The sequence below is a fragment of the Nyctibius grandis genome, chromosome 19 (genome assembly GCF_013368605.1).
Source record: "Nyctibius grandis isolate bNycGra1 chromosome 19, bNycGra1.pri, whole genome shotgun sequence".
NCBI classification, from domain to species: Eukaryota; Metazoa; Chordata; class Aves; order Nyctibiiformes; family Nyctibiidae; genus Nyctibius; species Nyctibius grandis.
The window spans coordinates 4721546-4748920 of NC_090676.1; the positions used below are offsets into that span (position 1 = coordinate 4721546).

Below are 27375 nucleotides of genomic sequence, written 5' to 3' on the forward strand. Positions count from 1 at the left end.
GTTTGCTCTGAGCCAAACAGTTCAAAATGCTGCTTGACAGACCTTGTGCTACGAAACTGGAGTGTGACACAGCTCTTGTAAATGCATGAGGCAGACCTGGAGATTTCTCGGACTATAGCTTCATCCCAGTTTGGGCTGTTTATGAAAGTGGGCAGCAATCAGGGCTCTGGAAGTAGAGTAGAGCCTGATGAAATAGAGGGATTTTAGGATTTACTGTAGTCTTTTAGCATAGTATTGCTGCTTTGACAATTGCAACTTACTGCATAAAGGAGGACTTAGCCTTGAAACTGCTGCTACTTCAGCTCAGTCCAAGTAGGGCACTAATCATTTACTGAGAATTATTTGGGTCAATTTTTTATTCCAGTTAATAAGCTGCTTCTCCTAATAATATAATAAAATAACCCTGGAGATTCACAACACACTCTATAGAAAAATAACTTGCAGGCAGCTGCAATGTCCTTCAACTGACTGTTAGCCATTCTTCCCTTTCTGGGCAGCAGGGTGGTACTGAGAATTTGTTTGGTGTTTATAGGAGCTCTATGCAACTTCACTGCAGACAGGTAAGCAGTCTGTTTGCAGCTGCCTTTTTGAAAGCACAGCTTGTCATCACTTCTCACTGGACTATATGTATTTATTTAAACTATTTCAATTTTGCTAAAATGATCTTGCAACTTATCGTCATCTGTTTTCCACCCAGACAGTTCTTTATGTGTGCAAGAGGTTTATTGATCCATTATTATTATTACCTTTTAATGTGTTCTACAGAGGTTTTATTTTACTGTGCCTTGACAAAACCCTAGATACCCATGTCTTCAAATTTGTGGCTTATGGGGAACTTCCATACTCCTAGCAGAAATGAGGTGTATTTTTCTATCCCATAGTACTAATAGGGCAACTAATTATCTAGAATTATGAGAGGTACAGAGAGTTCAATGAACAGAATTAAAAATGAGCTTTCTAAAAACTTCCATTTTAGAATAAACTGATGGTTTAATAGATTTTTTTTTAACTTGAACATAAATCTCGTATTAAAATATATCCCATAAAATAATATGAAAATATCTTTACTGGAATGAAAAAAAAAATCCTATTTAAAATGCTCTTTTTCTGACTCTTCAGTTGCTCAGTTACACTCCAGCATAGCATCACTGCATATTGTCCCACAGGCTATTTATAGGCATGGCATTTGTTTTATACAAAAAACCTCAATTATTAGTTTCAAAGAACATTATTTCTGTCTATCAGATTGGTCAAACTCAAAAGGCCAATCTTTCTTCATGGCAGTACTTTCTACTATAAAGTTTTCAAAGTAAAGATGGATTTATTTTTTTTAATCTGTTTAGGTGGTAATGGCAATTGGGATATTGCCCATAACATTGGAAGCTCACTTGATCTTGCAGAGTAGTCACTCAGATCTCCGTCTCCCTTGAGCATTTGTCAGGGCTTTGGAGCAGGGATATACAGAACCACAGTCCTTTGTGCATGTTTCTGACACGTTATCGTCTTTCATTCAATGACTTCTGCTTTTGTGCTGGTTTGTACTCAGGAAAGCTTTAAAATGACACCACCAAATCCTTCAGTTTTCCATGTGAATGAAGAACAGGCAGAATGGTAATATGTTCTGTCACAAACTTGGTTTATCAGAAAGACAGCTGAAAACATCAGATTAGTATCATTTTATGAGATTTGGATTCATGGGTTGTACATGTTAGCTGAAGGCATCTCTGTGTTTAAGTTTATATTTATACCAGCTTTAGCTGACTTTCTTGGCAGTAGGATTTAGCTAGGTTTAGAGCAATTGCATAAAACATATGTACCAGCTCAGATTGCACCACGTATAAATCAAGTGAAGATGGAGTCGCATTCAAGATGGTAAAACATCAAAAATTAATCTGCAGGGATTGTTTGCAGCAGGGAGGAATCTGAAGACAGACATGCTTAATTCAGATACTGAATTTCCCTCTCTGTTTGGATTGAAGGTTTTCCTTTTTATTCATTTGATTGTTAGGTTTCTTCTTTTGCAGTTGTGTTTTTCCTGATGTCCTGAAAAAGACTCTTATAAAAATATGAAGAATTTTTACTTACCTTGTTCCATCATCTCCAGAAGGCCTTTCTTAATGAGTTCATCCCGACCTTGTCGTGCTGTCATCTTTTTCTCCAGCACTGCACAAATTAGTAGGATAACACAGCACCAGTTAACAACAGACTATTCATATAATGGAGTGAGAAAGATGCCATGTGGATATTCTCTCTAGTCTCAACTACTGTGTGCTTGGAAAGAACTGCAAGGATTTTGTTTTGAGGACCATGGACTAGTCAGCCTGTTTGTGCCTTTTCCTTTGTTAAAATTGCTGTAAAATCACCCACAAGCAGAGCTGAGATTTATGACCTAACCTACTGTCTGATCACACTGAGTGCAGAGTAATAGGGATATTAGAGCCTTCATGCTGTTTAATATGGCACGTTGGAGCCGCCTCAGGAAGTGGTGTCTTTTACTGTGACACTCCACAGGATATCACGGCAAGTGGAAGGAATTGCACCATCCTATCTTAGGAAAAGGCAAGCGAGTTTGTCTCCTTACTGATCTCCTCCAAGGTGACCTTATTGCAGTCTACAACTACCTGAAGGGAGGTTGTAGTGAAGTGGGAGTCGGCCTCTTCTCCCGGGCAACTAGCGATAGGACAAGAGGGCACAGCCTCAAGCTTCGCCAGGGGAGGTTCAGGTTGGACATTAGGAAGAATTTCTTTACAGAAAGGGTTATTAGACATTGGAATGGGCTGCCCAGGGAGGTGGTGGAGTCACTATCTCTGGATGTGTTTAAGAAAAGACTGGACATGGCACTTAGTGCCATGGTCTAGTTGACAGGGTGGTGTAGGGGCAGCGGTTGGACTCGATGATCCCTGAGGTCTCTTCCAACCTGGTTGATTCTGTGATTCTGTGACATCCCTGGAGCCTAGCGAGAGCATGCAGAGCTGTGAGCTGGGCTCCTTCACCGCAGAGACGGCTGCTTGAGGGAAGGCATTTTACATGCTGTAGCTCCCTCCTGTCACTTCTCATAATGTTACTGTGACCTATATAGTCTTCACCCCAAATAAAAGGGGTGATGATACTTGGGGCCATAAATGTAGCCTATTTTGGAGAAGCGACAGCCCATGAAAAGCAGTCTGTGTTGAGGCTTGTGCTTCACTCTAGTATTTTGACCTTTTCTTCTAAATATTCTATTATATAGGAAGTCAGCCTATATGGTCTCTTTCTAGCCTTAAACATTATTAATCTGTAACATGCTGAAATCTCTGAATTAGGTTTAGATCAGGTCACCATTAACATTTCCTATGTAAGCAAATTTCACCCAAGCTAAGCTTTGCTCTGTGCAGCATCACTCTCTTGTTCTCATCCTACCTGCAGATGTCTGCTTTAGCTTCTCATTTTTCTTTTTCCGCCACTTCCATGGTTTGAAGATCCTGCCCAGTGTTGCCAGTTTGCTGTTCCTCCTCACTGGCGGAGTTCTAATCCCTGAGACCAAGTAGTCAGAACGCATTGCAGGGGACTGCTCCATCTCATCTGAGAGGGGAAGAGAGAGGAAAGCCAGCTGTTAGACAAAATGTTTCAGCATAGACTTAAAAAGGGGAGGCAAATGGAGGCTAACGAGCATTCAGTCTAGTCACCAAGATAAGCAGTGCAAGACTTTGAAAGAAAGTCTCTGCATTGCTGGACCCGGCGGCCAGGCTGAGGGATGCCAGCCAGAGGCATTCAACCTCACTGTGCCAGCCTGGTGCTTCCTACCAGCTGCTCTCCTGACTCTGGTCTTGCACAGTCTGGATGCCAAATATTTCAGTGTCTCCACTGCTGCCACCCCTCATGGATTCATCAGGGCTATTAGACCCATAGAGAGGGGGATGTGCTGAATTTGTGCACCCTGTGCTTTATTCCATCACTTTCCTGCCTTTGTGCATGCCTGCTACTCACCAAGGTACTGGTGTTACTCCCCCTCCCAAGGGCTGTGTATAACTGCATTACAGCCTTCGGAAACGTGGAGAGCTGAGAGCTCCCAATAGCTTTAACAGGAGCAGTAGAAATGTAACACATCTGTAAATCAGGCCCATGTGGCCTTCAGTTAATCACGTAAATGTAATGTTCATTTAGAAAAATTTAGACCTTTATGAAAAGCTGAGAGGAAGTGTGAGAAAGCTCAGGTCCCTTCTGAATTCCCAGCTTCCAGTTCTGTTCTCAGGCCACAGGATTTTGCTACCTTTTTTAAGGAACTCTTTTCACATAATGAAATATAACAAGGGCAAGTGTAGAGTCCTGCATCTGGGCAAGAACAACCCCATGTACCAGTACAAGTTGGGGGCAGAGCTGTTGGAGACCAGCGTAGGGGAAAGGGACCTGGGGGTCCTAGTGGACAACAGGATGACCATGAGCCAGCAGTGTGCCCTTGTGGCCAAGAAGGCCAATGGCATCCTGGGGTGTATTAGAAGGGGTGTGGTCAGCAGGTCGAGAGAGGTTCTCCTCCCCCTCTACTCTGCCCTGGTGAGGCCGCATCTGGAGTATTGTGTCCAGTTCTGGGCCCCTCAGTTCAAGAAGGACAGGGAACTGCTAGAGAGAGTCCAGCGCAGAGCCACGAAGATGATTAAGGGAGTGGAACATCTCCCTTATGAGGAGAGGCTGAGGGAGCTGGGTCTCTTTAGCTTGGAGAAGAGGAGACTGAGGGGTGACCTCATCAATGTTTATAAATATGTAAAGGGCAAGTGTCAAGAGGATGGAGCCAGGCTCTTCTCAGTGACATCCCTTGACAGGACAAGGGGCAATGGGTGCAAGCTGGAACACAGGAGGTTCCACTTAAATTTGAGGAAAAACTTCTTTACGGTGAGGGTGACTGAACACTGGAACAGGCTGCCCAGAGAGGTTGTGGAGTCTCCTTCTCTGGAGACATTCAAAACCCGCCTGGACGCGTTCCTGTGTGATATGGTCTAGGCAATCCTGCTCCGGCAGGGGGATTGGACTAGATGATCTTTCGAGGTCCCTTCCAATCCCTAACATTCTGTGATTCTGTGATAAGATAACACAGAACACACTGACTTGTGTGAGCTAACACAAATATTTTATATAAGAATAGTTTGTCTGAGATGTGCTACGTAAGTAAAATCTTAGGATTATTAAGCAAATTTATTGAAGAAGCTAAGTGGAAAATTCTTTTCCTTTTTTCCAGCCAAGCCACAGGAATTCAGAGATAATGCTTCAGCTGGAAAAGCAATTTAGTTATTTTTAATATTTTGTCTTGAAAGTACACTGTAAGTTTTGCTTATAGACAAGTCTCGCACAAAAGAATACAGACTGACTATTCACAGTTGTGTGCTAGCCAGTACCATGAAAGAAAGTAGCACAGTTCTGTAAATGGGGTTATTGACGTCTCTACTGAGATTTGTATTTGAGCACCAATACAGTGATTGTTGAAGGAGAAGCTGCCATGAGTCATCAGACATGTTACAGGAATAAAAACTGAATGACAATTTGTATTTTTTTTTCAACAATCAGTTATGATTTAAATGAGCAATGTGGAGCTATGAACATATGTACATTTCCAAGTAATTTCTCTCTGGAACTACAACATTTATCACAAATTGCTTTATGACTGCAAGATAAAAACTATACAGCATCTTCTAGGCTTTATTTTTAAGTTAACAGGGTGAAAATGCTTAAATCACAGCATGGAGGTGGGGATTTCCAAGTAAACAGGAAACAATTTTTGGAAGATTATTAAACACAGCAGGGGAATGAACACATTCCTCCTCTTCCATTTAATTTTGAAAATACTGGTAATAGACATGAATCATTCAGTGGAGACAAACTAAAAACTTGGCCACGTGAACTATCAGAGCAGAGACAAGGCTGTAACAATCCCCCCCTCTTTGTGCGTGCCCAGTGGATTTCTCTTTTTATAGACTGAATTTAGAGCACCTTTTGTCTCGTTCCACAGTTTACCTTGGAGTTTAATATTGAAGAGATTTAAAATGTACATAAAAATGTATTTTTGCCTTTGAAAGAGTGGTGTCTACCCAAGGTGCTATTTATGATTTACAGTTTAGAGGTCAATATTAAGTTGAGAGCAGAAACTTGCGATGAGCCTAGCACAGAAGGAGGGCAGTAGCCTACAGACCACAGCTGGAGTGCCAAGATATCATGCTCCTTTCCTAATTGCGTATTCAAAAATGAGAAGTATTGCAGAAATAAGCTTTGAAGAAGTAGAGCTGCTCTTGATTACAGAGATGGCGATGAGAATGGAAAATGGCAGAGTAGATCTGCTATTAATTTGCTATTATGATTACTTTAAAGCTATAATAGAAGCCTCAGAAAATAGCATTTGACCATTTCTTGTGACATTTCTTGTGACGTCCCTTGAGTGGGAATGGAAATGTTGACAAAATTAGCTCATCACAGAAGAGCTGTAGATCAGACTGTAAATCAGACCCTTGTCCCTGGAAGCTACGGTGGAGTAGGACAGCCTCAGCTCAGCCGTCCCTGGTCCTTGCTTCTGAGACTGCACTGCTGCTCAAACACTTCCTACCATTCCAGGAATTTCTCAAGCGTGTAAGTGAAGATTAAATAAGAAGCTGATGTAAAGCAGTACCTTGGCAAGTTACTGATCCCACCGCATTTCATTCAGGATGTAGGTGCCTGCAAAGTGATTTAGGCATCATCCACATGTTTTGTTTAACACTGGTAGCATGAGATCATTTTACCTTTTTTGCCAGACAGCAGGGTATGTAGACAGAACCAGAGGTCATTCAAACCCAAACCTGTGTGTCTCTAGCAATGTTTATTATCCCAGATAATAAAGAGAATGGGGAGATACTGCAAAGGCACTAAGAATTCCCTAAGTGCCCTGTAGTGATTAGTGCTTCTGTAGTTTCTACCAGCCCTGCCAGCTCAGTTTCTTCCATTCCCTTCTGCCCTCTTGGTTGTGGAAATGTAAGGATTTTATGCATTAGACTTTGGTTACAGATTAAATACAGATAGAAATCAAATGTCAAAGACAGAATAGTAGCTAAAACAAATGTTCTAGTGGAGGCTTTTGTGGGCTTTTTAACTTTATTAATGCTTCTCATATGGTACAGACAGTTCTTAAGCAAATGGTTTTATCACCTGATACATTCTCACCATATGCAGTTCCTACACTGTGCATTTGGAGAGATGGACACAAATAAAAATACATAGAGATACAGTAAGACAGATGTCCTGAAGTCATAAATAACAAGGAAATTGTCTCACTGGCAGTAAGAATCACAAGAAAGCCCTTGGAGCTCCTCATTTCCAGTCAGTTCAGTTTTTCTTGGTTGTGGGTTGGCTGCTTGGGAGATAGGAATTTGACAGCACATAAAGCAGTTCCCACGTACAGCAATGAATACTGAAGGAGAAGGCAGGCCCAAATATCAGCCAGTTCCTGCAGCCAACAAGCTGCCAAGGCTTGCCAAGCCTCCAACCACTCTGTGAAATATTCAGCACATTTTTTTAATCTGCAGTCAATATTTTAATTATGCTAACTGTTCTGTGGAATAATGCGGTTATTTCTCCCAGAGCCTGATAGCCTGGGGCCAGGCCATGCAATTACATAGAGGATGTCTGCAAAATATAAACAGCCAAGAGCCAAATCAAGCCTCTCCAAATCAGCAGGGAGAAATGAGCAACAGTTTGACTAGCTGTGTAATGTCCAAGGATGAGGAACAGTCATTATACAGGGTCAAGTGAGCACAAGCTTAACCCACAGCACAGCAACCTAACCCAACCCAGCACAGGGAGGCCAGGCTCTGCTTGGCCGTCACTGCTGAGACAGACCAGTTGGTCCCACACTGTCCCACAAGGAGACAGTCATCAGCCCTGGGGGACCAGAGGATTTTTCTCTGACTGAAGCTTGTTGGCTGTTTATATAGAAATTGTTTTCAAGTCCCTGCTGTACCCTATTGAGGGCAAAGACTTCTGTGCTGGAGCTCCAGATACAAAACAAACTCCTCCTATATCACACAGTTGTCATCTGCTCTGTGTGTCAAAGGGGTGGAAATGACTGTGGCTGTGCCCCTGCTGCTGATGCTGGGCAAGTGCTTCTTACAGTGCTAGCTGGGGTAATTTCTAGGGCTCCTAACAGTGGTCAAGAGCATGAACGGTTTGATGTCTGAGGCATCCCAAATCAGATGAAAGGAGAGGTTCTGACCTGATGGGTATTGCTCTGCGGTACTGCTTGGGCTGCAGAATAAACCAGGCAACAGAGAAGGAAACAAACTATAATATTCATTACATTTGGCTGCAGGGTCTGACCCCTCAGAAAGTCTGAGCATCTGCAGCTTCTGTTTACATCAGCAGCAGTTGTGGTGATCAGTGCTTCTGAAAAATGCCCTGTTCCTTTCTTCTTTAAATATGTGGTGATGTAAATAGACTACTCTTCCTGTAAGCCATTTCTCTGTAGGAATTGTACATCCATCGTGACATTTTTCTGCACATAGAAGCTCTCCCATTTACAGATGTCAAGTCCTGACTCTATCCCATCCAGCCTCCCACACAACTGGGGCAGGCTTTCTGGGAGCACTGGGAAGTTTGTGTCCTGGATGTGTGGTGGAAGAGTGTCCTATGCCTGCACATAACCTTCATTTGTACAGCAGATGGTTTTGGTGCTGAGACAATCACGTCTGAGTGGTAACAGCGTGGGGAAATTGAGCATTGGGTTCAGTCAGTTGGGTCTGCTGGGGTTTTTCATGATGATTCAAAGAGTCTGTAGCTTGATGCCTGGGTTACCATTATAGCAACTGCAGGCTGCACTCCGCAGGCTGCAGTATGGCCATTGGGAACACCGGGAATGCAGAGCTGAGTTATACTGACCTTGCCACGGAGAGAGGCTGTAAGAGACATGGGATGCCCTCTCGTGAATACGCAAATTGCAGCAAGAAGTTTATGGGAAGATGATGGATGCTGAATTTTAATGTGCTGGGAATTTTGGTAACTTCAATTCGTGGTAATGGAAGTTGTGCCTTGCTAAATCCTCTGTGTACACTGGTAGGAGAAGGACCACTGAAAAATCTGCAACCTGCAGGCAGTTTAAAAATAACACAGCAGACAAGAACTGCAGGCAAATTTGTAAGGCAGGCGTGCTCTGTTTTCTGATGAATTGGTTTGTAATGCAGCTCTGCATGTTTTCCCCTTTATTGTCATTGCGTCTGTCTTTGCAACTCAGATACAAAAAGGAAAAAAGGTTCCCTTTTATCCACTCCAGAGGGTAGAGACAGTGAGTGGGATCAAAATGACCTTTTTGGCTTTTGGGATGGAGGTGCCTTTACTGCTACTAACTTTCGGTGCTGCCTAGAATTAGTGTCTACCTTTAAAAAGGATGTTAAGGAGGATGTCACAAGGAGAGCTGAGCTTTTGAAGGGTTCATGTCTACTACTGGTCAGTCCGGAATCATAACAAGCCAGACATCTGTGAGGTTAGCCAAGAAACAGCACCTTTCTACAAAGGGTGCTCTACACAGAGGGTACTTTTTATCTACTGAGAGAAACCTGCAGGGGAAAGAAGGCAGAAAGGTTGTCTTGGCCTTAGAGTAAGGACTATCCTGAGCTTTGGGAAAGAGAATTAGCAGCAGGAACAAACCCTTTTTCCTTAGTTTAGCATCCTAAAAAAGGAAGAACTGTTCACAATGATTGAATCTACAAGATAGGGGGAAATAGTTTGTGTCTGGGAGCCTTTGAACACTTCTGTTATGTTCCAGAGAAGCAGAATTCAAACTGAAGAGCTTTTTTTTTTTTTTTTTTGGACTAGTTAGATGTTTCCTGTGATGGAGCTCTTCCTTGTTCTAAAAATGTTTTCTGTCACCTGCATTTCTGCAGACATGCTCTCTTTCTTGACTCTCTTTGAAAGAAAATTGCAGTGGAATGTTCCAGTTTGTTTCCATTCCAGTTTTCTGAACATACAGTATTTTGATTTTTCCAATTTTAAATGACTGTTAGAAATTAGAAATTAAAATTAGAAATGAGAAAAAAGGTTCTGATGAACCTGAAATTTATTTAATTTTTGAAGGACTTTGTATTTGAAGCTGTGAATGTTTCAATATTGTTTTGGGTTGGTTTGGAAAAGTTTACACAGAATTCTTTGTAAAACAGAAAACCTAGTTCCTAACTGTTCAGTTGTTGAGAAGAGGCAAGGTACCTGTAGTACATTATTGAATGTCATCATAAGCTGATTTTGGATGCACAGCTGCTGACGTGACATAGATTGTTGCTCTGACACATATTTGTTACACCAGAAAAATATTGAAACAAAGTAGGGAAAATTACAGGATTGAGGTGCAAATTCAGGCATTTGCCTATCCAGATGTTTAGGTTTTGTATAGTCAACAGTGTACATAAAAATGGCTTGAATTCTTATCTCTCTCTTCTCAAAATTGTAATCCTTTATGCTCAGGATTTCCCACCTTGGATTTAATCTCACCCAATAGTTTAATCTCATAAGGAAGCAGATGGATAGTGGGCCAGGTTCATCCACGTAACTACGTCATTCATTGAGTTACCTTGGGGGAAAAATCTGGCACAGTAGATTTGTGTAGACTTCAGACTCATGGAGATACATGAAGGCAGGGTGAAAATACTAAGATAAATGGCAGAATGATAAAGGGGAATTCAGTCCTTTATGAACACCATACCCCAAACAGCTCAGGGTTCAGCTTCCACTGAGTACAGGCTGTTCTTGGGCTGTATCACCTTGCTTTTAGCCGGGTGGTATGAATCCTGATCAGGTTTTTGTACTTCCCTGCATGAAAATGCAAGTTACTGTGCTTTCCTTTCTACCTTTCGTGTGGTCTCCAGAGTCTGAGCTTCCATTTTCACTTCATACTCAAATGTTTGCCATGTATCCTTGTTCTGTAATTTCCACTGCTCTTTAGTTAAATTATGTTAAATTATGATTTAACATTTTTATTTAATTGAAGGGGAAAAAAAAAACCCAAAACATAATTTGTGGGTGGTAGGAGGGGGCTGTGCTTGCCAGGGAAGTTTATTTCCATGCTGTCATGCTGAGCCTTCCTTCAAAGTATTTGGATTTTAAAACCAGATTTAGCTGAAATGAATGGGGAAACAGATTATACTTATCAAAGGAAAGAGAGCAGGGAAGTAGCAACTCCAGCTAAATCTTTTAGATAAAAATACACTTTATATGCTTGAGATTTGTGATTTCTTCCAGAAAATGTTCCTTCGGGAAGTTGACATATCACCTAAGAGTATTACCACCATACAAGCCAAGGTGCAAAGCAATTAATCAGGAACCTTTCATGCTTTTGGATCATTGTGTCAAGTCCCAATAGCACTTCCTGCGATTTACAATGCACGGTGTGACATTAGCAATTCATTAACAAAATAAGTTTTTCAGTATTTGCATAAAGGAACCCACAACATGCTTTACCTGGATAAGGAAGAATTAAATAAGAGTAAGAAAATGAGACTAATGAAGGATTGCTGTATAATCACAGTTAATTCAGTTACCTGAGCCTGCACAATATCTTCTTTTCAAAGGGGAAACTTGACATTTGCATGCCTCTCACCCAGTGAGAGCTTGCTCAGGCAGCAGACAGAGCAGCATCTCCCGAGATTCACAAAAAATCTATTCAAATAAAATCAAATGAGCACCTCCTCTGCAGAGGGCCAAGAGCCAGCCTGTGCACCAAGCCTTGTCCATCCTGCATCTGCAACGGGTTTTGTACCACACACATGTTACAAATTCCCAGGACTGGGCAGTTTCCTCAAGCCTCTTGGAGAGATGCTGTTCAGCAGGACACAGGGAGGCCAAGCCCAGGAAGTACAGGAATGGTTTGAAATAGGCTTTCCATGCACTCGTAGTAGTAAAGCTGTTGTCTGCACTGCAGGACCAGTGTTTCATCACCTGCAGTTGTTTAATTAGCTGTAGCCTTGCTGCAAACCTGTTGAAAGGATGTTTTTTATAGCTTCCTCAGGGAGTATGCAGACTGAAACACACCCTGTGCTCTCTCCAAGAGGCACCTTCAAATCCATTTCATGCAGCTTATCCCTGATAGCAGTTACATTTAGAGGGACATGTAGCACCCAAGGTAGTCATCCGTGTAAGAGCACGATGCTTGCTAACACGGAAATATGCATTGCTTTTTTCTGGGATTCATGCCCCAGAATTGACCTGTTTAGGGTTTCTTCTGTTTATGGGAGCCTATGCCTGTCAGACATACAATCAGCTCTCACTTTATATCCATCCCAAACTTGTATATTAGAGAAATAATCAAATCTTCATGTCTTATGCACTTTTATGCCCTTGTAATTTAATGCATAATTTCCATCTTCCCTCGAATGCACCACAGCGCTCTGTTGGTGCTCTATCTGTTCAGTGCCACTACTGCAGATAGAAAACATTCCTTCTGCTTTGTGAAATGAAAGAGCATCTGCCTTTTTTTTTTATCACTCCTGCTGCTTTGCACTTTCACTTTCCTTACAGCCATTGGCAGCAAATACACATTAGCATGCAGTCTCTGGTGCATACTCCAGGCCTGCTATATCGAATAGGACAGAGACTTGGAAGAAGAAATACTTAGACAACAAAAACTTGACGTAAACCAGAACAGCTGCAGAGAAAGGTAGAGAGAAAACAGGCACAATGACTGAATTCAACTTTTGTCTGAAGGTTATGCATCCAATTTGGCTCCTTGTAAGACTGTTATAAAGCTGCCAGTGATTTCTACATTTGGTTGGTATGTAAATTGTGATGAAACCCTTCTTAGGAGGTCATATCACCTGAATGGATGGTTAAATACTTTCTAGAGATGGCTTGGTCTGCTGCACATAACATTCTGTAAATGAGAGACACATGTAGGAAATACTTTGAGGGGAGCATTGGTTTTAAAAGATCCATTTATCTCACTGTCTACTGGTATTTTCCGAAGAGGCAATTACACTAAAAACTCAGCAGTCTTCAAAGGACAGCAAGGTACTGCAAACCTTCTGTTGTCCTCAGCATCCTTGAAAAGACACACACATATGTGCATACACACAGAGCAGAGAGTCAGACAGTACAAAGTCCCCATGGGCAATGGCACTTCTCACCTGTTAAATCTTGTGTTAAAGTTAAAATTATCTGCTCCTTACCATGACACTATCTCAAGGCTCAGGTAAGGGCTTTAAAGCACTGATCTAACAAAACTGCAACATGCTTAACTGTAGAGATCTGAGTATCTTTAAAAATTAATGAGTTCCTGGGACGTCCATACTCTAAAAATTGAGATTCTGCTTCCAAATTGATGGGCTCTGGTTAACAATCTTTAAAGTGCTAATATGCCTTCTAAAATGAAATTCTTTACTGGTCGAGGGCCAAGAAAATAATTGCTTATCAAATTTAGTGTAGTGACTATCACTATTTGTCTGAAACAAGGCCACAATCTATTCCTAATGGGAATGGTAAGATCTTCAGGGCAAGGAATGAATATGGAAATTACTCAAAATATACAAAGCTGTCTCCTCGGCAGCTCTTGGGATGACTCCATTCCAGGTTGTTTTCTTCTTGTATTATAGCAGCTAGGAAAAATAAACTACTGGGTTGTAATCCTTGCCCTGTGAAAGAAATAGAAGAATAGAGAGATAATGTCCCACATGGCAATAACAAAATGAGAATTTGGCAGGAGAACAGCGATCTCTGTCCATTAACTCTCTATGTCACCCAGCAGCCAAGCAGGGAGAACAACTATGAAAGTAACTGCTTTCCTTTTGCTAATGTAATATATTGGTTGTGTCTACATTAGGAAGTAAGGCAGCCTGTTAGAAGAGGGTCTGTGAACAGCTGGTGATGAGGACTCAACATCTTCTGGTGTGCATTTAAGTAGTGTGATCCTGTGACTCTAAATTGACAGAGAACCAGCTCTTTCCTTACAAAGTGCAAAGGAAACAAGATTCTTCTTTAAAACAAAAATGCCAACCAAACTAAACAACCATCCTTCCAAAAATGAACTAAGAATTTCTGTGTTTTCTTTCCAGAGGAAGGATAAAGGTCATTATTTCTTTTACTAAAGTATGAGATTCAAAAGCCCCTAAACACACATGCAAATTCCCATGAGTTGTTGGTACTGAAAGTCACTAACTTTCATCAGGACTTGGGCTCTTGAATTTTTGGTAAAGTGAAAATTCCCTTGCATTGTGTTTTAGCCCATATTACAGCTTATCTGAAATGTCCGTATACTACACTTGTCTGGTATACATCCGTATGTCCACAGTGGCATATATCTTCCTAGAGCCCTTTAGCAGAACATTTTAGCTAAATGATGCTATGGTTGTGAACATAGATACAGAAATTGCTGATCAAAATCCTATTCTGCACGTTTTGTCTGAACAGGTAGGATTGCTCTGGTTCTACACTTACAGACTTAATTTATAATGTAATGGTGTAAAAAACAAAACTGAGGAAATTCTGTGATATTGAGAAGTCTAGGGAGCACATGATTACACTTCTATTCTGCTGGTCAGTGCTTATGCAAAAGAATAAAAAATAACCACCATTTTCAACATTAAAAGCATGTCAGGAGGCTCTATCTTTGTACAGACAAGTTTTGTTAATTTTACTGGCAACTGGTTTTAAATTCACATGTTTTTTTAAGACTAACAATCTTAGGTAGTTCTTTGGTCTCCAGCTCTTGATTTTCAGTTGGGTCATGTTTTTGAGAAGGAATCATCTAATGAATGTTTTTCTAACATTTGCCTTTCATCAGCAAGATTATTTGGACTTTTTCCTCTTGTTTCCTTCACTTTATTTTTTTTTTAATTTTTTCTTTTATTATTTTTTATGCAAAAGGGATAACCAATCTGTGACAAAATTTTCATTTTGAAACCACCATAGAATATGAACTGAATTTCTATTTCAAGGTATGAGGTTTTTATTAAACAAGTAAATAATAGTCCTGTTCATTTCAACCATATCCCGGGCCTGTTTTTGTAAGTCTCACAAAGCACAAATAGCATGGAAGGAAAACCAGCATGGAGTATTTTTACCCTGTCTGACCTAAATTTATGTAGTTTTTAGTTCTTCCAAGAGAAAAAGAAGTGGAATAACTACTCCCTCTTCTCAGTTTCTTTTCAGCTTTCATATTTTAACTGTGTTCTCAGCTGCTTGCATGAGTCATGGAGAGCTGGAAGCAAGACCCCCCCACAATATTATAATAACTGCTTCCTCGTGAGGAAGCCTATGTGTGTTTTGGGGTATACCACTAAAAAGCCACAAAAATCTCCTGAAAGCTTCTTTATGCGAGAAACTTACATGGGATCTAATAGAGGAAGTGACATTATCTTAGCTGCAAAAACTGATTACTTATGAGTGTAATGACAACGAGGATATTTAAAGATTTCCATATCACTCTGTCTTGAAATTTATGCCATTGTTCTTCGGTATTTGCAGAGATTTCAGACTGCTCTTGACTTTGTGGATTGTTTTGTGTAATTATGGTATCGAATTTCACTGGTCTAGGCATAATTTGGATTTGATCCTGTGGTGTTCCAAGAAACTCTAAAATCCACAGGCTTTTATGAGAACTGGAAGGGTGTTCAGTGCTTGCCAGGCTGATCCATGCTATTCCAAGGTAACATGTTTTTCACTGCCTCCTCCTTCCTATACAGTGTAAAGTACATCCAAACTAAATCTCTGTTTGAAGCTACCTATAATGTTATATTTAGAAACAACAGGGGAAGTTCATGGCAGAAAACCATTCTTCATTCTGAAATCCCGTAACTTTCTTTAGAATAAGCCAGATCCCTCATACTTTGGCTCATGTCTAGGCTGAGCAGAGCATGTCAAACCAGGTCAAGAATCTTGTGCAGTAAGAGAGGAAAAAGAAAGAAAGGTTAACTTACTCAAGCATAAGCCAAATTCATTGCCAGGTCAAATGGATTCATACAGCAAACATAACAGTAAAAAAAAGTGAAACACATTAACAGAGGATATTGGTATCAAATGTGCCTGTCAGCTCTATTGCATTTATAGGCATGTATTGTTATGCCTTATACTGCCCTGTTTCAATTGTGTTAGCTTGAGCTTATCTGCCTTTAACATAGAGCTTCAGTCCTAAATTCCTGAACATAAGGTCAAACAAGGAGTTTGTCACACTGAAATTAATCTCCCCATCAGAGACTATTCCCTTTCTCACTGGACTACCCTTCCTCTTCTCTATACACATTCTGCTTTTACACCCAGCTCCAATTTTTGGTATCATTTCACCATTTGTACAGACCTGACTACTTATCCTGGAGGCAGCCTTCTCTTCCTGCTCAGTACAGTTCTGGACAACAACAGTCCTACTTTAATCAAGACTATGCAGGAAAAGCCTTTCTTCTCAGAGAAAGCTTTTAGATGTTACAAGTATTCAGAATGTGTTTACCACATTGGGTAATGAAGCAGAGCTAAAAATACCATATGTTCCTTTGACATTGCCCATTCATTACAATAAATGACTGAAATTTCTGTGACTGCAGAACAAAACATGTTTTATGTTTTTGCTTTTAAGTGAAGCTGTGTATAAAGCTCTTTGCCACTTGGAATATCCTCTTAGTGTTTTACATAAGAGGATAACAAAGTTTATTTGGAAAATGCAGAGAAGCCTACGGCTTGTGTTTCTCTCATTTTCTTAAATGAATGAGGAGAGATCTTAGAATGTGAGATCACAGAAGTGTGACTGGCCAAATTTTCTCCGTTATGAGAAAATATAGTGAGGAAATTTGTTGAGACTGCCCTTCAGAATATCACCTCTTATTGGCAATTCACTGCACTGGAGAAGCAGAAGTCCTTTCAATCATCTTCAAGCCTCCTATGCAGTCTATGTAACTCTGTTTCAACAACTGAGATGAGATTATCAAAGCATGAGAAAGAACTGACACATAGGACCAGATTGTTTGAAGATGTTTATTTAAAGCCATTTCATATAGTCTCATTCACTATTTTTGTTTTTTGAACTCAGAGAAATTTTTTTTCTCCAGTAATTAAAACTCTGAAGGCGGACGCTCTTGCCCGCACAATAAAAGAATTTAAAATATTTTAAAAAGTATTAAAAAAAAAAAAACATAAAAAAACTCAACTAATTTCTTCCTTTCAAGTGCTGAAATGATATAGTGCTATTAATAGAAGATTCTTTCTCTGTGGAAAATTTATTCTTCTATTTAAAGCTACTGGGGAAAAGCTTGAAAGAACGAAAAATTATGATTCTGACATCTGGCTATCGGTATAGACTTTGGATGATGAGTTCAGACAGTGGCTCTAAAATAAATAAGTTTATTTGGAAATAAGGCATGCAGTGGCTGCATACTTGCCAGAAGCCCACCCAGCTTGTCCCTTAGTGCTGCAGGAAGCAAATTTGAGGATACTGGATTGACAGCACTGAAAAACACAGATTTTTTCTTCATGCACAGCAATAGGCACAGCTCATGAAGCACCACAACTTCCCCACACTGCTGATCAGCAAAGCCTGACCCTGACCTAACTGGCCTGTGATTTGCAGAGCAGATGTTAGTCTGTCCCTGTGATCTTCCTGCAGAGGTATGAAATTGATACTAGCTGTGATGACATTTTGTGTGGGCACAGGACTAAGAATTCCTGTCACAATAAATCAGCAAACAGAATACCTCCCCAGGAGTTTAAAGAGGACATTTTATACCGAATAGCTCATATCCTGCTTCCAGGCACCTGATCCATTAGGCTTTACTTCTTTGACATGTGCTGGCGTTCGGTGATTGTGTTCACATGCTGACCGCATGGCCCAGGTGCTGTTCTAGCAACTTACTCTGGAGTTATGAGAGTTACATGTCTTGAGCATTCCTGGTGGGATCACTCAGAGATCATATTTGCAAAAACACATGGGTATGTTACCCAAAACATGTGATTCACCATCAAACCACTAAAACCAGAACAGAATGCTTAAAGCTGAAAGTAAAACACATCTTATGATTTTGTTCTTTCTTTTGTTTAATAAGGAAATGGAAATGAGATACTTGTAAAATGTACCGTGAAGCATTGCGCTAGAGATGTCTGAGTAACCAAAACAAGCCAGGGTGCTTAAATATCACTGCAGCATTTGTATAGCTGTGAGCTCTAAAAGGGAGAGCTAAGCAGCACTGTCAGTTAGCAGGGTGCTGGATGGAAGGAGTTATGTATTTCCATGATCTATGCATGGCATTGAATTAGATACAGCAGCTCACATTCCCTAACACAGCTTCTCTTCCACATGGTAGATAAACCCTTAGAAGATGCAGACATGAACCTTGGTTTACAAAGCCTTGGTTTACAAAGTCTTGGGCTGGTATCCAATAAATCTAGTTTTAGAGCATTCAGTATGAAATCAAAACTACCATGGTCGCAATGATACAAAGTGCAGACCAGTAGAAGTTCATTCTGCCCTCTCAAATGTGTTCAAAAAATGTTGATCAGTCAACTTTGTTCCTGCAAGCTTTTTGCTGGATCAGGTATCATTTGTCTGCGCCACCTGCCCTTTATGCCATATCAAGCATTGTCTGTCTTCCCACTGTTGGCGTCAATCTGGAGTAAAAGCACAGAACTGGCATAAACCCTGTATCACAGCTCTGGCTGATTTGACAGAAATATGATCATTTGCCCATGCCTGATCTGGATGAAACCTGCACTGCTGTTAAAAACAATTGTGCACAGATCTGGTGTTAACATCAGCCTCTCATAATGATGGCAGAGCCTGTCAGTGCCAGAAGGTGATGTGAAACTAATGGAACTTCTCTGCCTGCCACCCCAGCATGGAGGTGCAAGCAAAATTGAGACATCACGTGGTGGCTGTGGCCTCTGTACAGATCACTTCTGCTCAGTGACCTCAACTTTCAACTGCAGCTTATGCGCTACACGAAGAGCAAGGAGAGTATTTTCACAGGCCACGGGCCTTTGCTGTGCAGCTGTGTCCAGCAAGGCAGCAGGGTGATGCAGAACAGCTCCATTTTCAGAGCAAAATAGACCACCCTTTTCCTCATGTTTGCTTTCCTTTGGTTTTGGCTTTGGGCTTTTTGCTTATGCACTACAAATGCATGCATGCTCCACCCTCCCTAAATTCTGTATCTGTGTCTGTATCTACATAGTATATCTATACAGTATATACGTATGCATGCAATATTAGATATTATATGACATAACTACATAAAAAATCTAAAAAAAAATTAAGGAGTCTACTGACAATATGGATTTTATTATAAAATAGCTACTTCTCATGTAGGTCAGAGTGAGAGTACGTTTGGGAGCTTGATTTTAGGGTGGCATAATCAGCATCAGAGGTCTTGTAAATCCAACTAAGCCACCCAGCAGATGTGCCCTAGCAGAACCCAATGCAAAGTTTGACTAGCTCAGCTATGTTGTTTCTAACCCGTTCTCAGTAACGTACCTAATTCATTCTAGTAGCATGTATGATGGCTTTCAAATAAAACAAGATAAGGCACAAGTTAGAAGTTCAGTTTTGGCATCTATTACAGTACTGTCTCGAACGTTCACATTTGTAACACTTGAGTGGCTAAATGCACAGTGAAAGGATTGTGAACAGAGTTGAACTGTGGTTCCCATTAAAGGGTTCTTTAGCTCTCCTCACCTCTCCTGGTATTTTTTTCCTTGATTTTTTTTCCTCTGATTTTTGTGTTTCCTCTCCCCCTCCCCACCCCCTGGAGTTGGCAGAGGAGCAAGGGGAGAAGGACAGTGCTACTTAGCATTTAGTCAACATTAAAAGTGAAAAGCTTTGACAGTTAAGCACCTCCCAAGCCAAAACTGGCAGAACCAGCTGAAAAAAACCCAGATGTTCCTGTTTTCTTATTTGTTGAAAATGTTCCAGGGTGGCTGCAGGGTACACTGAGCCTGCCTAAAGGCAGGTTTAACTTATGTTTTGACCATTTAAAAGGAAAACAACTCTTTTCCTCCACTATGCGCTTTGGCACTCAGCAAATAAATTTTACCATGGCAATTGTAAAGCCACTTAAGATATACAAACTCTTCAGTAAAGTGGTCCTCAGCATCTTGCTCTACAAACTAAGCTGGATGCTCTATGGTCATTAAAAATTATAAAAAACCCACATGAAATAGCTTAGTATTGTGTATTAGTAACACGTTTTCCAAGTGTTATGTTAATATAACAGCTGAGTCTTTTTTTTCTAAGTATATACCCAAGTGCTTTACAAAGGAGGAAAGCTAAAACTCAACATGTAGTGTGACCTGTCTCAGGTTGAACCAGTGCTGGAAAGAGAATCTCCACCTCTGAATATTGGTCCAGCACTCTGCCTTTTAGCTTCTTTAGCTAAATCCTGCAGCCCAGCAAATTCTGACTGCACTCACAGGCAGAGCAAGTTCCACAGATGTTCCCAGTGCATGATATATCTCGTCTTGCTATGAACATGAAAGAATTCAGAAGCTGTGAGGTCAGTACTGTCTGGAGTGAGTGCAAGCTGAAGGTGCACAAATGGATAATGTACCTGGTTTTTTTTAACAGACCTGAATGGTGTGTAGAATGACTGCTCTGACAGTCACAGGAAAATATTTTCAGTGATTGTAGTGTGCAGCTGTACATGAAGTATGTGCATATTTAGACCTAATTTGATATATAGTTGCCACAGCTGTATGTATGAATCATATAATGGCTGTATTCTTGGCCAGTTCTGACTACGTACATGTAACCACTCAGTTACACAAGCAAAACCAAGGATTGCCAACATACGCCTTTTTGCAGACTCATTTAATCATCTCTCTTTGACATTGTGGCTTTAGATTCGGTGCAAACAGAAGGACAACTTCACAGTTCTCACAATTTGCAGAATGAAACCTTGCTATAAAAGCGTAATTTCTTGCCATGATTTTTCTCAAAATAGATTAATCTTTGTAGAAAATAAAAGCAGAGGCTAATGAGAGCTGAGGCACAGATGGGATGGCACCAGTAGCTACTTCATACAAACAGCAAAGTAATAGTTTCTAGCATGACATTTAATAAAGTCAAGCCCTACTAGGATGCACAGCTACAGGAGAATTTGTTTTGAAGTCTAATATGATGCTGCCTGGCTGTCTTCAGTGGAAATACATGACACACAGTCTATCTCATCTTGCCTTCTTCAATTTAATCACACTTTTAATGGGCAGACACATAAAAAGTAAACAGTTCCTTTCTCCTCTACAATAATACTGATTTTCTTTCTATACTCTTTACTTTGAATAACCAGAGTTCATTTTTAGACCCCTGTTCAATACTGCATTCAACAAACTTCACAAGCAGCTTCCAAACGCTATTTTGAAGCTTCACCAATGTTCATTTGTGTACTGATAAGCAATGCAAATTTCCTGGGGTTTTCTCCCCTCTCAAACAGGGCTCTGTCTTTCAGGGCAGGGGGAAGGGTTGTTTCTTGGTTTGCTTATGAATCCAGCTCCATTCCCACTTGAGAGAAAAGTGAGAGCAATGTAGACCAGAATACAGTTTCACTGTGTGTAATTTATATATTAACCCATCATTTACAGATAGTCCCTAAAATCTAAATGTTATTCAGGGATGTGTTGCCTTCTGTTGTGAATTCTGAATACTGAATAATGAACTACTCCAAAAAAAAGTAACCCAGTGGGAAAAGCAACAAACTGTGTTTTAATACGTATGGAACGACAGATAGATGTTTGTGTCTTGATACATGTGCAAATAACAGTAACTGGCATTCATAATGGCATTTGGTAAGTTGCCATGTTATTGTATGCTTGGAAGAAAATAATATGGTGTGTCTTTTGCCTTCTGAATAATTACAGAAGTGCATATCCACAGTAAACACCTGTACTAAGGAAGGGCAAACCCAGTTTCTTTGCCTCAAATTATTTGAAATCATGAGTCAGAGATCCAGAATTACAAGACTGATTGACTGATGGATTGACTTTGGATTTTATTTTGCCTTCAAGGACTCTCTAACCTAATGGCTGCCTTCTCATTTCTTGTCTGCAGTCAGGAAGATTAAAAAAATGTTCAGCTTTTTACATGAAAACTGAAGATTCTTTGCAACTTCCTGATTCCAGACTTTTATAATCTCAAATTCCAAACATGATACTCACTATTTAATTACACTAGATGACAGCTCTGCAGATCCAAATGCATTTTACCTATGTCATCATTTCATTGGAGACAGCAAAAGTTAGAGCTGGAGAAAATATTCTGGATAAATTTTTTCAGTGACACCTTTGAGTTGAAGAGTATCCTTACCCTCCACCACCAAAAAAACTCTGATTAATATTTTTGTTATGAAACTATTTCTTTCAACTTCCTTTGATTTATCAAAGTATGAAGTGCAGAACATTTCCTTCAAGTGGAAATTTTTAAAATACTTTTTCAGAACTGCCAGCATAGTAAAATATCCGTTATTCACACAGCTCCAAGGATCTCTGGATTTCCAGATTGTTGCAGTTGCTGTCTCATTTTATTCATTATAATTGGGTTTCACTGTGCTAATTTCTCTAAAGTATAGCATTTATCGCCTTCCAGATGATTGTTAATGCTGTATTGAAAGGGAATTATCACCTATCTTCCATCTTCCTGAGAGGAATGAGAAAAACTGAGAAACGTTGTCGTTATCTGGGGTAATGGGAGAGCTGCGAGGTTCCTGCTAGATTTCTCTGCTTCCAGTGGCAGTGCAGGTGGAACACGACCATTATAGCCTACAAAGGGCACTGTGCCTGTGCCACACAAATAGGCCCAGTCCTATTTCTCTGGCACTAAAAATGAGGGAGAAGACTTTGGCTTGCTGAGATAGGGAGAGAAAGTCTTTTGCCTGTATTACTGTTGCTATGTATCTGAATTGTAACATTGTCTTGAAAATTGCACCCCTGCCTCCCCGCCCCCCCCCTTTTTTTTTCCGTGGGAGAGGGAGAAGGAAAAGAGAGAAAATTCTGGGATCCCCTTGGCAGTCTGGTTTTTGAACCATTAGGGTGCATGTGGATCAAATTTTCAAGGTTTATTCTCCAAAAGTGAAAATAAGAAATTTGCGTTCCTAACATTTCTGATACTTGAATATGTTTGTTCATCTTTCAAAGTGCTGCCTAGGTAGTCTGGTGCTTGGGGATCATGCCTGGAGAACCTTGCAATAGACTTGGATCTACTTTTAGAGAAAAATATAGTGCTGTAAATATGACATTATGGTCTGATAGTTCAGTTTTCTGTGAGTGACAGAGCTTATTTCTTCTTGAAGAACATTAATAGATTTTGCAACTAGACAATAGAAATTAATTAATTTTCTGGCCCACATAGTTATTCAGAAGAGCTTGGTAAAGTGAGTCATAAAGGCTCAATAACCCATGGTTTAATTTAAGTTACATGACTTCTAAGAAAATCTGGGGAGCGAGGTGAACTTTCTGTAGAAAGAATTAAAGAACAAGGAAGGACTGGGGAAGTAAATCTGAGGGACTTTGGTGCACAAAATCTGGAGAAAGCCTGCAGGAGCAGCCTCAAGGGAAGATGGGATGGCCGTGACCCATGCTTCATATTTGAATCCTGTCCTTAGTTCTAAAGTAATACTTGGCAGCAAAGTTATAAATAAATAGATTAACCAGAAGCAGAAGGCTGAGAGGGGGCTGGCTGCATTAAATATTACAAGTAACTGTCAGATTAGTCACATGTGGCATTTTCCCCTTCAACTACTGCGCAATGGGTGAAGCTGTACAATTGTTGTACAATTAACAAGTCATGGGATGTTTAAACAAATCAGTACTTTCATCAGGTCAAGTTTCTACCATTTTATTACATTACTTTAGAAATCAGCTCTGATTTTATATTGTAGACCTATATATTCCCTGAAATACATTCCTCTGCGTATGTGGAGCATGAAAAATTAATTCCATTAACAGGTATTCTTTAACTAGGTCTCTAGAGTTCTGTGAGCCTGAATTATGCTGCATTTTCCAGTACCTTTTTAATTTTGCATGTTCCAGATAAAAAACAGTTTCCTTTAAAAATCATTGCCCTCTTCTCTGTAATGGCGACAAGAGGGGAAGAGGATATTGAAAAGTTCCTCATCAGCATAAATAAATTAAAATCCTTACTTCATAGAAGCCAAGAGAAATGAAGTGGCTATTAAATGTTTTAAGAGGAAGTTAGAAGCAGAGATGACCAAAATGAAGCTCCCCAGTCTAAATATATTAGCAACTCTCTCGATACTTGTATTTTTAAATGTCAGATAATCTATTAAAATGGAAACATCTTTGAAGGTAGCTTGGCTGCAGAAGGGATTGTGATACAATGTATTTAAGTAATGGGAGATCACATTTGTAGTTCTTCTGTATTTGCAGGTTAAAATTCAGCTTTCTGTTAATATGGCCAGTCTCGTATTTCTATCACAACTCTCTCTGCTCAGGCTCCTCCTCTCTTTGTCATCTCTTTCTATACTTGCCTGGTGATGCCTCATTTCGCAGGGATTTCAGAGGTTTGCAAAAATTTCACAGCAGTAATCCTGTGTCATCCACCAAGGGAGATCTATGTACACTATTTATAAACTCATACAGTTCTACTTGCTGTATAATAGCAAATTCATGTTTAATTAGATATTTTTGTTTTTTCATTAGCTAGCTTGCATGCATAATTGTCCTAACCGTGCCCATGGGGTAGATTCACAGCTGTATATAGAAACTGGACTGAGGCATCTGCTTGCACAGCTTCTCTGTAAATCTGGAGCTGGATATACAAGAGCAAGTAGATTACAGACAGCCTTGATAAGTATAGTAAAGCATCACGTGCACCTACATTGCAGAATGGAGAGCAAGAATGCCTCTACTCTGGCCCCATTAGGAGCTGAGTGACTCTGAGTAGGAGAATGCAAGTGACAGCCCAGGGCAAAAGCGAAGAGGTGGTTCTGGAGCTGCTGTGGCACAAGGTACATGGATTCCCTTCCTCAGAGCTTAGTGGTTTTGCATTGCGTAAGAGGCAGAAAGGATGTGGTAAAACTGCTACCGACGTTTCCTTGACTTCTCTTCCTACGCAATGCCAGCAATATAGCTCCCCTGACCTGCATGGCTTAGCGGTGACCAGCGGGGAAATAGCTAGTTAGGGTGGGGAATGGCTACGGTGAAGTCTTCACAAGCAATGTGCTTCCCCAAGCAGCGCAGCTATCCGATGCGGGGTGGTGCAAGCCAGAGAGATCTTGGGGGAAGACAAATCTCTAACGCAGGCAGCTGAAATCATAAGTGTGTGGCAGGGACCTGTGCAGGCTGTACTGCCCTGCCCGCTTGTCCTGCTGGGTAATGGCAGGTTGTTCTTAGCTGATGTGCAGAACCTCCCCTTGGGCTTTAGGTCTGCTAACATTTATGGTTCATGATTTTATTAGAGAATTAACAGTTTTTTCTTTGCTAGATGCTGTTATACTGTTGCGTTTCTGTTGTTCCTTTGGCTTTTGATATGCAAAAGCTCTCTGACAAAGGTAATCATCTTTCCAGCACATTCTGGGCTGAAAGCCGCTCTGCTTGTGATGGTCCCCACTGACAGCTTGCGGCACCCTCACCCAGGTTGGGTCACCAGGTGAAATGATTCTAGCAGCTCCTCATTCACACCTCCTTTGTCACTTCAAAGACGCATTATTTTTTTGTAATGATATGTGGCACACAGTTGCTAAATGCTTAGCAAAAATAATTATGGCGTTGCTATGACTGAGCATGGTTCATGGCAGAACTAGTTTTGGTGGACAAATCAGGAAAAAATGTTGCTAAGGGGCAGCTCACTTGTTTTTCAGTAAATCCTTATCAGGAAAGATTAATTATTCTTCTAACACACCCAGTGTTGCCAGCTCAGGATTCTACCCCAAGATTTATGGTATTTGCGCTTCAGTGTGGGGGCGTTTTTCAGACAATTATCCATAAATTGGACACTTTACATTTCTTGCCTCACTTTTCATAAAGACTGTCTGTGTGCATGGCCAAGGTACCCCAAACCTGCGAGTACTGTTGATTTTTTTTTTTTAGTGCAGTCCAGCCATGACTTGTCTGGTGGCCTTGAGCAGCCTGTTTCCTTCCTCTGGGCTTCATTTATCCTCTTTGAGTAAAAGGGATACAAGTAATTTAATTTACTGTGAAAGGTATGACTATCATTTGCAATGTCCATTGGATTCTTAAGATAATGGATGGATGTCTGTTTAATAGCGAGGACGTTCCTGGCAGTTGCTTTGGCAGGAGGATGCCTTCCCTGTGACAGGAGCTATTCAGCACCATTTTAGGCAAGGAGAAATCTGATGGCTTTAGAGTCACACAGTGCTAGTGAGGGGGAAATGAGAAAGATGCACAGAGTTTCTAAGGTGATCCTGTTCTCATTTGGGCAAACTTCAATTTCTGAAAGCCAACCTTTTCCCTACAGTATCTCCTTAACTTTCCCATTGCCATTCATGGTATTTTAGGACAGTTTTATCCTGAGTTATGGGCATATATTTCACCTAGGTTTCAAACACAGTACGTTTTTACCAACTTAAAGGCATCTTGTAGGCATCTTGGTTTTGGGACTGTCTATTTTCAGGTTTGCTTTTTTACCTAATCACCTCATTTTTATGTAGTCCCTTTTCTAGAAATTAATACCTGTATGCTGGATGCACTGGGCCTCCTGTCCCCCCACAATTGTATTTTGGCTGTTACCCACTTAAACCCTTTTGAACTGAGTCCTGAGCACCACTCAAGATGAAATTCAGAATGTTATCTTTTCTTGTGGATTCTAAGATTAGCTGTTTGATGAAGCAAAATTATTTGTGTCTAAAATTATTTATCCCTACATCTTGTCCTGAAAAGGCAGCAATCCAGGCTATATGAGGGGAGTTGAAATCTTCTGCTATTGATACTTGTCTTTAATTTACAGCTTTTCATTAAAATTTCAGCTCCTGAAGTCTTGCAAGTTTTTTTTCATTGAAAACTGAAATTTCCAGACTGAAATTTAAGTCTATTTTATTCACTTGACATATTTTTTCACTGAGATGGTTATGCAAATATTAACAACCTCTGTAAACAAGAACAAACCACACAGGAGAAAGGCCTCCTTACCCTGGTCCCTGAAGAGCCATTTAGAACAAATGGCTGTGTGCATAATACAGTTTTTTCTAATTAGCATCTCTGGCAATAAGCCACTTGGGTATATTTGATATGCTTTTATCTTAAGATTAAACTTACATTTGCTGCTAGGTAGCTCTGACATCTTCATTCTTGTTTTAGATCTCTGTCATAACATGATTATTGTGTGATCACTACTTGCAGTAAACCAGCCCCTATTTGTATACAGCTCAGGCTTATCTACAGTGATGGGTTCTACGATCATGCCAAATAAGGAGTATTTTTTTTTTTTTGCAACTTGCCTCTTAGAATTCAAAAATTACTGTTGTAAAA

The 27375-nt window shown here is 40.4% G+C and overlaps 1 protein-coding gene across 1 annotated transcript in view; it reads right to left on the reverse strand.

Moving 5' to 3' along the window:
• Window positions 1-27375, reverse strand: part of PHACTR3 (phosphatase and actin regulator 3) — a 111837-nt gene that overhangs the window by 49277 nt on the left and 35185 nt on the right. Inside the window, exons 2-3 of the mRNA XM_068416478.1 lie at window positions 3400-3561; window positions 2086-2163 (exon numbers count right to left, since the gene is read on the reverse strand). Of these exons, the coding sequence (XP_068272579.1) occupies window positions 2086-2163; window positions 3400-3561 (240 nt within the window). The remainder of the gene's footprint in view (window positions 1-2085; window positions 2164-3399; window positions 3562-27375) is intronic.